This window comes from Tupaia chinensis, unplaced genomic scaffold (assembly GCF_000334495.1).
Source record: "Tupaia chinensis unplaced genomic scaffold, TupChi_1.0 Scaffold000468_1, whole genome shotgun sequence".
Classification (NCBI taxonomy): domain Eukaryota; kingdom Metazoa; phylum Chordata; class Mammalia; order Scandentia; family Tupaiidae; genus Tupaia; species Tupaia belangeri.
The window spans coordinates 521,290-535,824 of record NW_006159977.1 but is presented as its reverse complement, the minus strand read 5'-3'; the positions used below and the strand labels follow the sequence as shown (position 1 = coordinate 535,824).

General features: G+C 49.9%; 1 protein-coding gene across 1 annotated transcript in view; it reads left to right on the top strand.

Annotated features, from left to right (window-relative positions):
• Window positions 1–3,627, top strand: part of TULP4 (TUB like protein 4) — a gene marked incomplete in the record, with an annotated part of 233,255 nt that extends 229,628 nt beyond the window's left edge. Inside the window, 2 exon segments of the mRNA XM_027774688.1 lie at window positions 36–1,440; window positions 3,504–3,627. Of these exon segments, the coding sequence (XP_027630489.1) occupies window positions 36–1,440; window positions 3,504–3,620 (1,522 nt within the window).
• Between the last annotated feature and the right edge of the window lie 10,908 nt (window positions 3,628–14,535).

The window sequence follows — 14,535 nt, the reverse complement described above, 5'->3', positions numbered from 1 at the left end:
CCGGCCGGCCCCCCCCCCCCCCGTTCCCCCTGCAGCCAGTGCAGCGGCGCAGGCCCGGGCCCACAGCCCGGCGCCAGCCTGGCCCATGGCGTCAGTGCCTCCCCACTGGCCTCACAGTCCTCCTACAGCCTCCTGAGCCCGCCCGACAGCGCCCGCGAGCGCACCGACTACGTCAACTCGGCCTTCTCTGAGGACGAGGCCCTAGCCCAACACTGTCAGCTCGAGAAGCCCCTGCGGCACCCCCCACTGCCCGAAGCTGCTGTCGCCGTGAAACGGCCACCCCCTTACCAGTGGGACCCTGTGCTGGGTGAGGACGTTTGGGTCCCTCAGGAAAGGACAGCACAGACTGCAGTGCCCAACCCCTTAAAACTGCCCCCTCTGATGCTGGGCCAGGGCCAGCACCTGGACGTGTCCCGAGTGCCCTTTGTCCCCCCCAAGTCCCCCGCCAGCCCGACTGCCACTTTTCAGACAGGCTATGGGGTGGGAGTGCCGTATCCAGGGAGCTACAATAATCCCCCTTTGCCTGGAGTGCAGGCCCCCTGCTCCCCCAAAGACGCCCTGTCCCCGATGCCATTCGCACAGCAGGAGCCCGCCGCAGTCCTCCAGCCCGCGGGGTACCCACCCGGCCTGTCCTACTGCACCCTGCCACCCATGTACCCAGGGAGCAGCACGTGCTCCAGTTTACAGCTGCCACCCATCGCCTTGCACCCCTGGAGCTCCTACAGCGCCTGCCCGCCTGTGCAGAATCCCCAGGGCACTCTGCCCCCCAAGCCTCACCTGGTGGTGGAGAAGCCCCTCGTGTCCCCCCCGCCCACCGACCTCCAGAGCCACATGGGTACAGAGGTGATGGTAGAGACCGCAGACAACTTCCAGGAAGTCCTCTCCCTCACTGAGAGCCCAGTCCCCCAGCGCACAGAAAAGTTTGGAAAGAAGAATCGGAAGCGCCTGGATAGTCGTGCAGAAGAAGGCAGCGTCCAGGCCATCACCGAGGGCAAGGTGCGGAAGGAGGCCAGAGCTCTGAGCGACTTCAACTCGCTCATCTCCAGCCCCCGCCTGGGGAGAGAGAAGAAGAAAGTGAAGAGTCAGAAAGACCAGCTGAAGTCGAAGAAGCTGAACAAGACGAATGAGTTCCAGGACAGTTCGGAGAGCGAGCCGGAGCTCTTCATCAGCGGGGACGAGCTGATGAACCAGAGCCAGGGCAGCAAGAAGGGGTGGAAGAGCAAGAGGAGCCTGCGCACCGCCAGCGAGCTGGAGGAGTTCAAGTGCAGGAAGGCCAGCGAGAAGGAGGATGGGCGGCTGGGCAGCCAGGGCTTCGTGTACGTGATGGCCAACAAGCAGCCACTGTGGAACGAGGCCACCCAGGTGTACCAGCTGGACTTTGGTGGACGGGTGACACAGGAGTCGGCCAAGAACTTCCAGATCGAGTTGGAGGGAAGGCAGGTAAGAGGGCGAGGCTGCTGGGCGTTTGTCAAGAGGCCAGGGGGAAATGTGTAGAACAGCCACTGTCTCTAGCAGGGCTTGTAGGGTTGTCATTCTCAGTGTGCCCTCTGCTGCCTGTCATGGTTTCAGCCATGGTAACATGTGTGCTGAGCATTCAGTCAAGGGAACCCCCAGGCCTGTAAAGAGAACCGGTGGGGATCTATCCGCCTCGCCTCTCTCCCAGAAGCAGATGCTCCTGCCTCTGGGTTTTTTGTTGTTTTTTCCTGCTATTTGCCATCTTATTATTTACACTGCTATCTGCTGATTTTTCCGCTTGGGCGGAATCTACTGACTTTTTCCTAAGGAACACGAGGGTTAGTTTTCTTCCCCTGCTTCCTTCCCCTCTACATGTATGCATGTACACACACACGTGCACATGCACACACACACTTTTTCACCCTTTCCCAGTTGAATCAATAGTTGTTGGTTCCTCATTAGGCCAGTAGACAGGATTCGCAGTCTGTTACAGGCTGACCCGCTCTGTGTGTCGAGACCCTGGGTCCTTTGTCAGCTCTTCCTGCTCCAACCAGGGTGCTCCAGCCTGCCGTGTGACTTCCCTCTCTCCACCCTGGGACATGCCCTCACTTCTCAAGTTTAAACGCACATTGTCATTCATTCACTCAACGAGAATACCCGCACAAGCCTGGCAATCCTTGAAGCCAGGGGTCGGCACACAGTGGCCGTGGGCAGTGTGGCCAGCACCTCTGTTTGCAAGTGAAGTTTTACTGGACTGCAGCCGCACCCATCCACTGGAGTACTGTCTGTGTCTGCCTCCCTGGCAGGAGTAGTTTTAGTTGTGACAAAGACCGTGTGAACTATAAAGCTTAAAGTGCTCCTTCCCGGGCCAGCCCATAGCCTAGTAGTTACGGGAGCTGGGTCCCAGAGGGCTGACCATGAGATTCGAATCTTGACCTGGCCACTGGAAAATCACACCAGGCACGTGTACACGCATGCCCCAAATCCCAACAGGACAGAGGAGGAGGGCAGGAACTGTGGTGAGAGCACAAGCACTCTGGCAGCTTATGGGGGAATAGCTATGTAAAAACAGCAAATTGAGGGGCCAGCAGATGGCATAATTGTTACGTCGCTGGACTCTCACATAGTCAGCCGGTTTGGGTCCTGGACCCGGCAGCTAAAAACTCACACTGGGCTGTGTGCGTGCATGCCCAAAATCCCAAGAGGACACTGGAGGAGAAGGATTACAGCGTGGCCATCCCCAGGGGCATATGTTTCTCCAACAGCACACTTGTGTAAAAACAAAAACTTTAAAAATGCAACCGAAAACATCCCAAAGATAAAGGTTATTTTACATTTAATTCACACACATCTTACTCCCCAAAAGTGATTTCTCACTTTCTGTCTCTCCAGCAAGCGCTCACGCCCTATAGCAAAAATCTCTCTTTAAAATAAAAGAAAAAACAGTAAATTTGCCAACACCTGTTCCAGGTGCCAGAATAGAGCATGAGGGAGTCAGAGAAAGTGAAAGTTGGTCCCTGACGTCACGGGGCTCAGGACTGTGGGAGAAAGACCATAGACAGAATGGCAGAATGGGATGTGGTCCCAGGAAGTAGTGGGCCTCAAGGGAAAGCAGAGCAGGGAGGTGGGTGTGGAGGGAAGGAGGTGTGATGTTCTAGAAAGGCGGTCAGAGGGGCCTTCCCTGAGGCAGTGACCTTTGACAGTTACAACCAATACTTCTCGTAAGTCCATTTTAGCCTGTAGATTTTTCTTTATCTTTCTCCTTTCCATGTACTCAGTGAAAGAAAACCCTTCACCTGACCCATAGGTTTCCTACATCCTGCGTTTTGCTCATTGTCCCCCACAGCGTGCTTGGCAGGTGCCTCTGTCCCCTTATTTCCTGCAGTCTTGGAGTTTGACATGAATGTCCAGTCAGATTCGGAGTCACTTGTTTGCAGAAGTGCCTCCGTAGCCTGTACTGGCTGCTCCCCCAGCAGCCGCAGACCTGGTCGCGCTCTCCTGCCTCGTTCTCCTCTAACGTCTTGGCTTCCCTCCACTCCCTCCCCAAGGTGATGCAGTTTGGACGGATTGATGGCAACGCTTACATCCTAGACTTCCAGTACCCCTTCTCCGCCGTGCAGGCCTTCGCAGTTGCCCTGGCCAATGTGACTCAGCGCCTCAAGTGACATGACTGTGGGGGGAAGAGAGACACAGAGGAGCCTGTGGAAGAGGCTGACGGAGGTGTAGGGAGCCGCGTGGGCGGTGCCTGCGAGGACCAGAAGGCAGCAGCGAAACTGGAAAAGCCTGTCAGGCCCAGGAGAGGGCACTGACTTTTAGTCGTCATTTATTTGGGCTTTTATTATTCTTCATTGTCTTTCTTTTCTTTCAGTAGAGTGGCATTTGGGAGCAAGGGGTGCCAGGCACCTGGTGTTCTTTCAGGAACCGTGGCTTGACTGTGGTCATGTCCTGTGGGCCTGCCGAGGTCAGTGACAGACACAGGGAGTACACACCGAGTCATTCCGTGCAGCACCGAGCTGTGCTTCTCCAACAGCACTCTCGTAAAACAAAAACTTTCCAAATACAACCAAAAAATCCCAAAGAGAAAGGGTATTTTATGGGGAGAGAGGACAGCATTTGATTCACCCATCTATTACTCCAAAGGTGACTTAATTTACCAAGGGGACCTGGGCAAATGCACCGTGTCTAACTAATAAAAGCGGGCTCTTAGCAGGGCGCCGTCACTGGTAGAGACGCAGTCTGCTCGGCGGAGGCAGTCGGGACGGGGCGGGGAGGAAGGAGCTGCTCTGCATGGCAGGGTGGCAGTGCTCTGCATGCTCCGGTGACAGCGAGGCTCAAACTAGCACAGGGCTGCTGCGCCTGAGGTTGTTCATGGTGAGAGGCTCCATTCATCCTGTGCCACGTGCCATGGCATCGTGCAGTGGGACTGGCCGTGGGAGAAGGCTAGACACATGAAAATGGAGACGCCCCAGCCCATGGTGGGGGCGAGTCACGGGATCCCACCAACTGAGAAATGACCTCTGTGCTCTCGGCCCCCTCTGCTTTTGAATCGGGAACACTGCTGTAAACACTGTCCTCTGGTTAGGTATCTCCACCCTATGGTTTTTTCTAGTAGTGACTAGATCTGAGACCACTCCTTTCTTCCTGGTGGCTGCCTTGAAGTTCGGTTGACTAGAAATGTTTTCCATTAGATTGAAAGTGTAACCTGAAATACTTTAAGCATTCTCCAGGGTATTAAAAGATAGGGACATGGTTGGATCTTTGGCACAAGGTCCACAGTCGTCTTTAAGGAAAAAGGAAAAGTTATTTATGAGAACTGTACAAATTGTTGGGTTGTCGAAAAGTCATGACATATTTTTTCTGTTTTTTCTATGCAAAAATGCATCATGACCTTTCCACCAACCCAATGTTTATTGATACTAAGGAGATAAACCGCTAGGGAAACGTTAGCATGACAGTACTGAAGGTAGTCGGTTGACTACTCTCATGGAAGAAAAGGAAACACCTAGGGAATCTTTGGCCACCTCCCCGTCCTCAGGTGGGCAGCTCGGGCGGCATCTGAGCCCCTGATGGAGCCCGGGCCATTATTCTTGGTTATTCATGCCCATGATGTCGTGTGTAGGGCAAGGGCACAGGCCTGTCTACTGCTTTGGGTCCTAAATTTGGATTTTGTTTGAAAGCAGACAAAAGGAAGACACTATCCAAAGTATTTTCAAACTAAAACATCTCTAAAATTCTGTTGGGGTTCAAAAACTTGAAAAGAAACTGGCCCGCTCCTGCCCAGAGCAAGGTGGCGTCACTCACAGCCTCTCCAGAGAAACAGCCGAGCTTAGGCCAAGGCCGTCTCCCAGCTGACCCAGACTTCCCGCTGTATACATGAAAATAGTGGGCCTGACTGTTCGGTGGGTAAAGTTTTCCAGAAAGAATTGAGCAGCGTATTCAGAGTTAACTAATTCTTTTCTGTGAGTTCCTACAGCGTATGCGGTGTCTCAGTGCTTATGGTTAGGTGTGCAGTGATGGCTACAGCCCATCTCTGTGATCGTTTAAATGCAACTCCCCTGTTTTATTGTCCAAGAGATAACTTATCTTGCTTTTCATAGTGTTCTTAGAAATTATTTTGTTACTGTGTATTGGTGAATTATACTCATTTTATTATTTATTTAGAAAACTAGTGTCTTTGTAACGATTTACTTGGTAGCAGTATATTTTGCTGCAAGTTCAAGAAATAAAGAGGACATGATAGAAGGTTTTTTTGCTGGACAATTTGTAACTTTTTCTAATTGGGAAAAAAGTCCTATTAACCCTTGAGAAATATATTTTTTTTAATTTCATGGTAATGGTTATATACAAAGGGGACTCTTTCTAGGTAATACACCCTTAAATAACAGTAGCTCTCATTTTGAAAATGTTATTTTTAATTAAAGGGTGATATGAAATGAGGGGAGACCAATTAGAATGAGACTAGGAGGAGGAACTACTAAGTAAAAGCGTTAGTTTTATAAATTCTGTTTTATTTCGGAGACCATGAAAGGGTACATGTTAGGACTTTTTTTTTAATTGCCATTTGCTCACCAGAGGTGGGTGAAAGCACCCGCCGTGGGGTATGGTCCCACCACGGTATCTTCTCCTCCATCTCTCTATCTTGCTGGGATTTGGGTGTGAATGCACAGGCACCCAAAGTGTTTTTTCAAGCCTCCAAGGCCAGGGTATATACCATAGCCGGCTTTGGGGATCCAGCTCCCTTAACCTTTAGGCTACAGGGCCAGCTCAGAACTTCGCTTACTGAGAACAACTACTGGAAATTCTTGGCATTAAATCTACAAATACATGTGAGAAGAGGCAGTGAGTATTTGCAGAAACAATTAAACTTTCTAAATTCTTAGCTCACTCCCCAAAAGGTATGTTCCCGGAGCCAGAGACACAGGCTAGCGGCCCTGATGTCTGCCTGGGAAGGACCTGCAGCAGCTGCCCACCTGCGTTCTGCTCTGCAGGGCCCACGGAGGAGGAGCTCATCTTTGTGCCAAATCTGACTCAGGCTAATGGCTGCAAGCAGCTGTGATGTGGTGTCAATTTTAAGTTAACGGTGGTAGTTTTACTTCTCTTAAAAACTGCTTTGTTTTGGCCAGTTTCCGTTGATTCAGTACTACTAATCAAAGTTAGTACTCTAAGCAGCAGAATTCTAGGTACTTCTCGCTTTTTACTAGCAATGTATGAATAATCAAGATACCTCATTGAATCTGTAAATTAAAAAAAAGTCCAGTTAAAAAGTCAGCTATATAATTTCTCACTTTTTGAGGGAAGCAATATATTAACAAATATAAAAACTGATTTTAAATTTGTTTTAGCTCTAACTTCATCAAACCAAAGGCACGGATTGTGTGCAGTATACCCACTGAATGTATGTCCTGGGGAAAACTGGGACCGAAGAAGCAGAAACGTCTCCAAGCTCTCATGGCAGAGTGAATCAGATTTTGCAGGTTAGTTCCTGGGTCACCTTCACGAACAGGCCTAGTTTATTCCCAGTGTCTCACTCGCTTTGACCCACAGCCATTGGTCCCTTGTCAAGTGCTCCAGAGGACGTGCAGAGATGCCTTACATTTATCTGTCATCGTAGCAGAAGGTCAAGAGGCCCAGGTCAGGCCTGGTCTGCCAGAGTTGCAGGGTGACCTTGGGCAAGTCTCTGCAGCTGGCCAGGCCTCCACTTACTTGTTCATCTACAAAATGAAAGGGGTAGCCCACACAATCTTTTAAACCCCCTCCAGGCTCCAACAGCCCAAGACCTCATGCAGTAGTCATTATTCCACTTTACGAATGTGAAAAGGATGTTTCAAGACATCGCCTTTTATAGTAATACTTTTTTTCCTGGGTTAATGAGCTATCTCTTAAATACAAACCAGTACTTTTAAGGAATATCTTCAGAAAGTTCACCTCTAAATGCATTTGGAATTGTGCTTGTTCTCATCAAATAACACAAAAGCACTGATTCCGGGTAAGACTGAGGGGTCTCCCTACTAGTGTGCCCTTGAGCACAGCCCAAAAAGAAGTCGCCATCTGCCCCTACACTGGAGAGTGGGTTCAGAAAGAATAAAGGAGCGTGATCGAGGCTGACCCAGTTTCAGAGATTTCTTGGAGAGTTTTGCGCCCAGCGCTGTGGAGAAGGAACCCGTTACGTCCCATTGTGGGCTGCGTGTCACTTGGCCTAGTCAGTGGTTGTGAACAAAGTCGAAACCAAATGTGGCCAAAACATTGTTTGAGCTCCTGGGATTTTGTAATAGCGCACAACTCAAAACTCTTCACCGTCTGTGTGTTTCCTTAACTCTGGCTGATAAAACTCTGAAGGATTGCGGCTTACTTTGTTTTCATTTTCTTTGGCTTTGTGCAGTTTTCTTGTAACTTGACTTGTACCTGTATTTTCTGTTTACAAATTCTTTTTAAGGGGAGGGGCGGGTTCTAAGATCTCGTTGTCCATTGTAGCATAAAAAACAAACTTTTTTCGTGTTGTAGAAAAAGCATGGGTTATGCATTTGACTGAAAAGGCACTGTATTATTTACCAAAGGGGTGTTGTTTTTGCATTTGTTTATAAATGCATTATTTTGGTACTGTAAATTTGGATATAATTTCTGAGTTTATTACTACAGGCATTTATTCTTTTTTTTTTTCTTTACCATCAGTGCGGGATGCAGGTGCACAGGTCCCAGACCAAATAAGACCACCAGCATGTTTTCTCCACCCCTGGGGGGGCTCTGCTCTGTGTGCCGCGGCTCCTCTGGTGCCAGTGTGTATCTCTGTTTAAATTCAGCATCCTGCTTTCTCTTACTTTCCAACAAGATCTGTTGAGTTTCCTGATTGCATTTTGATGAGCTCACCCTTACTGGCCTCTCTTCTTACGTATTTTGTGTATTAGATCGTGCAGGAGGTATTTTAGAAGGCATTGATGGTTTGCATTCAAAATGATGTGGCTTGTCCTAATCACTTTGTCTTTCTTATTGAGATGGATTAATCCCCTTATTTTTTCTTGATGATTTGAAGTTGTAAGAGTTGTCCAGCTATTGCTTAATAAACTTTTGCAGATCAAAAGACTCAGTTACTTGTGTGCAGAATCCAGATGGCTCTTGAGTCCTTTGAGAAGAAACGCCCTCGCTGCATTGGTGTGACCTGCTGACCCTCCTGCTGCTTCTCAGATCCCCGGGGACAGCCAGCAGTGCCGGGAGCCCCTGAGATGTGGTCACAGCGCTGTCCTTGTGAGGGGTCAGAGGTGGTGCTGTTGTCTTGAGTCATGTTGGGTTTGTTTCTAGAAGACCAGATGAAGAACGTGCCGTCTAATAAGGCACTGTATTATTTACCAAAGGGGTGTTGTTTTTGCATTTGTTTATAAATGCATTATTTTGGTACTGTAAATTTGGATATAATTTCTGAGTTTATTACTACAGGCATTTATTCTTTTTTTTTTTCTTTACCATCAGTGCGGGATGCAGGTGCACAGGTCCCAGACCAAATAAGACCACCAGCATGTTTTCTCCACCCCTGGGGGGCTCTGCTCTGTGTGCCGCGGCTCCTCTGGTGCCAGTGTGTATCTCTGTTTAAATTCAGCATCCTGCTTTCTCTTACTTTCCAACAAGATCTGTTGAGTTTCCTGATTGCATTTTGATGAGCTCACCCTTACTGGCCTCTCTTCTTACGTATTTTGTGTATTAGATCGTGCAGGAGGTATTTTAGAAGGCATTGATGGTTTGCATTCAAAATGATGTGGCTTGTCCTAATCACTTTGTCTTACTTATTGAGATGGATTAATCCCCTTATTTTTTCTTGATGATTTGAAGTTGTAAGAGTTGTCCAGCTATTGCTTAATAAACTTTTGCAGATCAAAAGACTCAGTTACTTGTGTGCAGAATCCAGATGGCTCTTGAGTCCTTTGAGAAGAAACGCCCTCGCTGCATTGGTGTGACCTGCTGACCCTCCTGCTGCTTCTCAGATCCCCGGGGACAGCCAGCAGTGCCGGGAGCCCCTGAGATGTGGTCACAGCGCTGTCCTTGTGAGGGGTCAGAGGTGGTGCTGTTGTCTTGAGTCATGTTGGGTTTGTTTCTAGAAGACCAGATGAAGAACGTGCCGTCTAATACCTGGAAGGTCAGAGGTGCTAAATGAATTGAGCATGTATTGACACCTCCTTTGTTACGGTGGAGGAAACTTAAAGCCAGGGTTTGTTTTTTTAATTTTTTAATTTCTCATTTACATTTAATCATCATACATCTTTATAGTGTGCAGTATGGTTTTTTGAAGCATGCATACAGTGTGCAACAAATCAAAGATATTACCATGTGTATCTCTTTCAACAGGGAACTGTACTTTCTCGTGTCCATTAAATGTTTTTCCCTGAGCGCCTCCCTCCCTCCCCCTGCTAGCCCCCTTTCTTCCATCCAGCCTCTGGTGTTTTTCTTCCCTCCCACTAAGAGTAAGACACGTGCCGATGTCACTGTTCATTGTTGCTGTCACCAGTGAATGCCTGGTGCCCTCCCTTCTCCCGTAAAGGTCCGGTGTGTGACTACGAGAGGTGGGGAGTCAGGGACAAAGGAGGTGTGTTGGCAGTGCTCTGCGTGTGCACTGACAGAACCCCCCTTTGGGCTTTTTCAGAGACAAACATAGATACCTACAGGCAGAAGAACCAAACCCTGTCAACTCTTAATGAACCAGTTCTGAACCGGGCTATAAACCCTGCTTTAAATGGAAGTCACATGAGAGATGTCAAACTGACCTCAATTTTGTAGAAGAATCAAAATGTGTCTCGTCTGATGAAGAAAGACTCACTGTAGAGGAGGAGTGGCTGGTCTGTGGTGCTTCCAGTGTCGGAGGGCACGGAGAGCGACCACAGGCAGCCTCCTAAGTACGTTAGGAGATGGGTGCCTTTGCCTCTTTTTCTGTCAGAAGAATAAATCAGAGTATTGAGGGGGCGAAATAATTATTAGATTCCATAGACGAAAGCCAGTCCTGACATAGAATCCCAAGATTTCTGGGTCCCCTGTCCCCAGCTCTCGCTCAGTTTAGCGATGACTTTCCTGTGATGAGCTGTGAGCTGCTTGCCTGTAGTCGTCCTCCTTGAAGAGAGGGAGTGGGGGGCCGCCCTGCCCTCCTTGGGTCCCTCCTCAGGTGAGCTCATCGACTCTGCAGAGTGAGGCTTGAGTTCTCAATGCGGAACTTGCCAAAGGCTGAACATCCGGCCGTCAGACTGCATGCCCCGCCAGCATTGCAGGCCCGTGACCTGTGTGGGGCAGCTGCTCTGCAGGACTGAGGAGCAGCTGTTCTACGTACATGCGGGAAACCATCCCCAGGATGGGTAGGCCTGTTTTTTGAAAGTTCCCATTAGAATGACAGCTCAAATAAAGACTGCGAGCCAGCCTAGAACAGGGCCCTGGGGACCCTGAGTGTCATTAGGTATGGGAAATGCCTCAGCCTTGGTGGCTCCCCTGCTCTTGAGCTTCCTGTTCTCCACTGCACCTCCTGCCCCAGGGAATGCAGCCCCAGTGCCATCAAGGACATTAAAACCACCTCTTGCGGGAACCAGCAGTTAGCTTAATGGTTGTGTCGCTGGACTCCCATGTAGTAGACTGTGGTTCGCATCCCAGACCCAGTGGCTTAAAACGCACATGAGTGTGCGTGCCCAAGATCCTGAGAGGAGAATGGAGGAGAAGGGATTGCGGCGTGACCATCCCCCCCGGGGGGTGATTTCTTGCTTTCTGTCTCTATGTCTCTCTCTGTCTGTCTGGCAAGCGCACGCGCCCTATAGCAAAAAAACTAAAAAACTACAAAAAAAAAAAACCAAAAAACCACCTCTTGGGTGGGAAGAGGATCTTCAAGACTTTCTAGGAGACTTCTTGTTGAGGCAAGGTAAGCAGTCTTTGGAAAATTACAAAACTATGAAAGTTCAATTATTGAATTTGTTTTAGGAGAAATAAATCTGAAGAATTCATTAAACTTCAGCCCCTGCAGGACAGTGTCCACACACCGTCCACAGCATTTTTCTCTGCCATCTCCCAGGCTGTGCCATCGGGACCCCTGCTTCGTTCCAGGCACGTTCCTGGGCCAGGACCATGCAGCGTTTCCACTGCTGTGTGACTCCTGCTCGCTTGCCCTTCAAGGACGGGGGAGGCAGTTGACCCAGGCTGCAGAGTAGCGGCAGCTCAGAGTGCTGACCACGTGGTCTCCGAGTCAAACCAGCCACCCCCGCAGTGCTTGCTCCTTAGGTGGAGAGCACCTCATGCTCCCCTCTTCCGCCCTTCCCCAGCCTCACACCCTTCCCTGTCCAGCGCAGGGTGCCGAGGGTCAGTGTGGCTCGTCCCTCAGCTCATCCAGACGGTCTGTGGCACCTTTCATGTGAATCAAATCACGTCTGTCTCTCCAAGCATCACTCGGAGGGGCTTTTCTGAACCACCTGTGAAAGTCTTGCACTTGAAGCAGGAGTGGGTATGATTCCTTTTCTTAGCATCTGGTGTCACTGAAAGGCAGATGCTCCCCGAGTTGGGTTTTCTTTCTCCCTGGTGAGAAGGCAGCAGCCCAGACACTAGTACACATCGCCCGGATATGTTCTACTGGACGAGAAGTGGTCCCCCAGGAAATTCCTGTCTGTGCCTAGGCCCACCGGGTCTCCTGAGCCCTCCCTCCTGCCTTCTTTAAGATCCTGCTACCAACCACGGGGGCTCTGAAGTCCCAGGATTACAGTTTCTCACCATTTCCAGAAGCTCCAACTTGTTTTTTAAATCCAGAGCAATCCTTCCTTCAATGGAAGAGACTCTTCATTCATCCATTTACACAGCCTGCCCTGGGCCAGGCCTCATTTCCAGCCTGTGTGGAAGAAACGTCTCTTCAGGGCTTAGTTCTTCCCATGATCCTGGATCCAGGCAAGTAGGGAAGGAATTTCTCTAGAGGCTGCAGAACATCTCGATAGACCTCAGGGTCCCTGGCCCTGCATCCTGAGCCGCGTAGAGGCAGCCTGGCACCATGGCCTCCTCCCACAGGATGGGCTTATAAATGTTCTTTCTAACACCCACATGTCCTGGCAGATGTCGGAGTCTGAAGCCAACCTGAACTGGGCAGCTGGCAGGGGAGAGGGTGCCACCGTGGTGGAGGAACAAGCCACGCTCCTCTACAGACAGCTCCCAGAAAGGGTAGATGGGTCAGAGACCAAACCAGCCTCTTCAGAATTCCCATGGCACAGGGACCATGGCATAATGGTTATGTCACTCGACTCCCACGTAGTCGACTGTGGTTCGAGACCGGGACCTTGCAGCTTGTAACACACCAGGTGCATGTGTGTGCCTGCCCAAAATCCCAAGAGGAGAAGGGATGGCAACATGGCCATGCCCACTGGGGAGTGATTTCTTGCTTTTTCTCAATCTCTTTCTGTCTCTCTGGTGAGCACACGTGCCCTATAGCAAGAATCTCTCTTAAAAAAAAGAATTCCCATTGCACAGACCTGCTCGGGTCAGGATGTGTAACTTGACGGTTCGAGCCCACCCACTGGTATGCCAGCAGCAGTGAGGGTGCAGCTCCAGCAGCAGTGAGGGTGCAGCTCTGTCTCCGCCCGAACCAGACCAGGGCAGCCGGGTCCTCACAGCACACAGGGTGTCCAGAGGAGCCAGCAAGCCAGTGGCCCTGTACTGGGGACTGCTAACCAGCCCATCTCGTTTCGTAATGTGTGCTGATGATACGGCTCTCTGGAGATACCCTTTGCTCTTCTCACACAAGCTGTAAAGTGTTTTTCCAGAGGCCTCTACTCCTAAGTGAGGAAATTCTTTAAAAAATTCTTAAGTTACAACTGAGACCAGGCTTAAATGTAAAAAATGGTTTACCTGTGGAATAAGGGCTAGGAAACTTAGATTTGAAACTTGGATAATTTGGGCTACCCCTGTGGCATGGCAGTTAAAGGAGCCAGGGCCCACGTGGCCAACCACGCAGTTCGAATCCTAGACCCAGTGGCTGGAAATCCAGGTATATGTGCATGTATGCACGTGTGCGTGTGTGCACATGTGCCCTAACCCTGAGATGCAGGGAAGGGGAGGGCAGCATGACCACCCACCACTGGGTTGTTCTGCTTTCAGTGCACAGGTATGTCCCATCTGGCAGACATAAAGAAAACATGATATTTAAAAGCCGACCAGATATGAATGCATCTGTACCAAGTGTCTTTTGCACGGGCCCCTTTTTTTTTTTCCTTTCTTTTTTTCTAATCCTAAGTAACTGTAGAGACACCACTAAAAATAATTAGCTAAAGTCTTCTCCCATCTAATGTCAAAATACAAAAATGTATGGCTACGGGTGTTATGTGTGAAAATAAAGGTAAAGCGACACCAACAGCCCAGCCCTGTAATAACAGCGAGTTCGGCAAACCACAGTGTAAAGGAGTGCTCTCCATAGAAATGCAGCCCACTTGATGAGCCTTTACGGAGAGTCTTCCATGACTGGGGAGCCTTCAGAAAGGAGAGCACAGGGAGACCTGTGTATTTTCATGTCAAATTGATGAACGAACCGTGCAGAGGAAGGGCCGGACAGGGAAGATGGTCTAAGCGCGGGAGGCTGCGCGCTCACGGGAAGCTGCGCGCTCTCGGCAGGCATGAGCACACAGACGCTGCTGTGCCCTGTCTCAGAAGGTAAGCATATTCCTTTCCTTATGAACGGAGGGTGCCTCTGATCGGAGGGTCCCGTGACCTGCTTTGGGAAAGTCGGCCAGGTTTGTTGGCCTGCTTCAAGGGGTGAGGGGAAGGCGAGTGTCCTGCTGTTTTCTCACGTCAGGGAGCATGTCCTCAGCCCCATCCCAGCCTCCTCCTGGAAGGCAAGAGCTGACCCCTACACTGCCCGTGTGGACAAGGCACCTGAGATGGGAGGGGAGGTGACCGGCACCTTCCCACACAGAGGTCTCCTTAGGCTGCTTCATGTTGTGAATCTTACTTCTTCGCACAGAAGCTGTGAAGTGCTTTGCCAGTGACCTCCTACATGAGAAACGTTAACATTTTGAGTTATAATTGAGATGAGGCTTGAATGCAAAGCCCTTAGGAAAGGCTGGCTCAAGGGAACTCTTTCCACTAGTAGGGCTT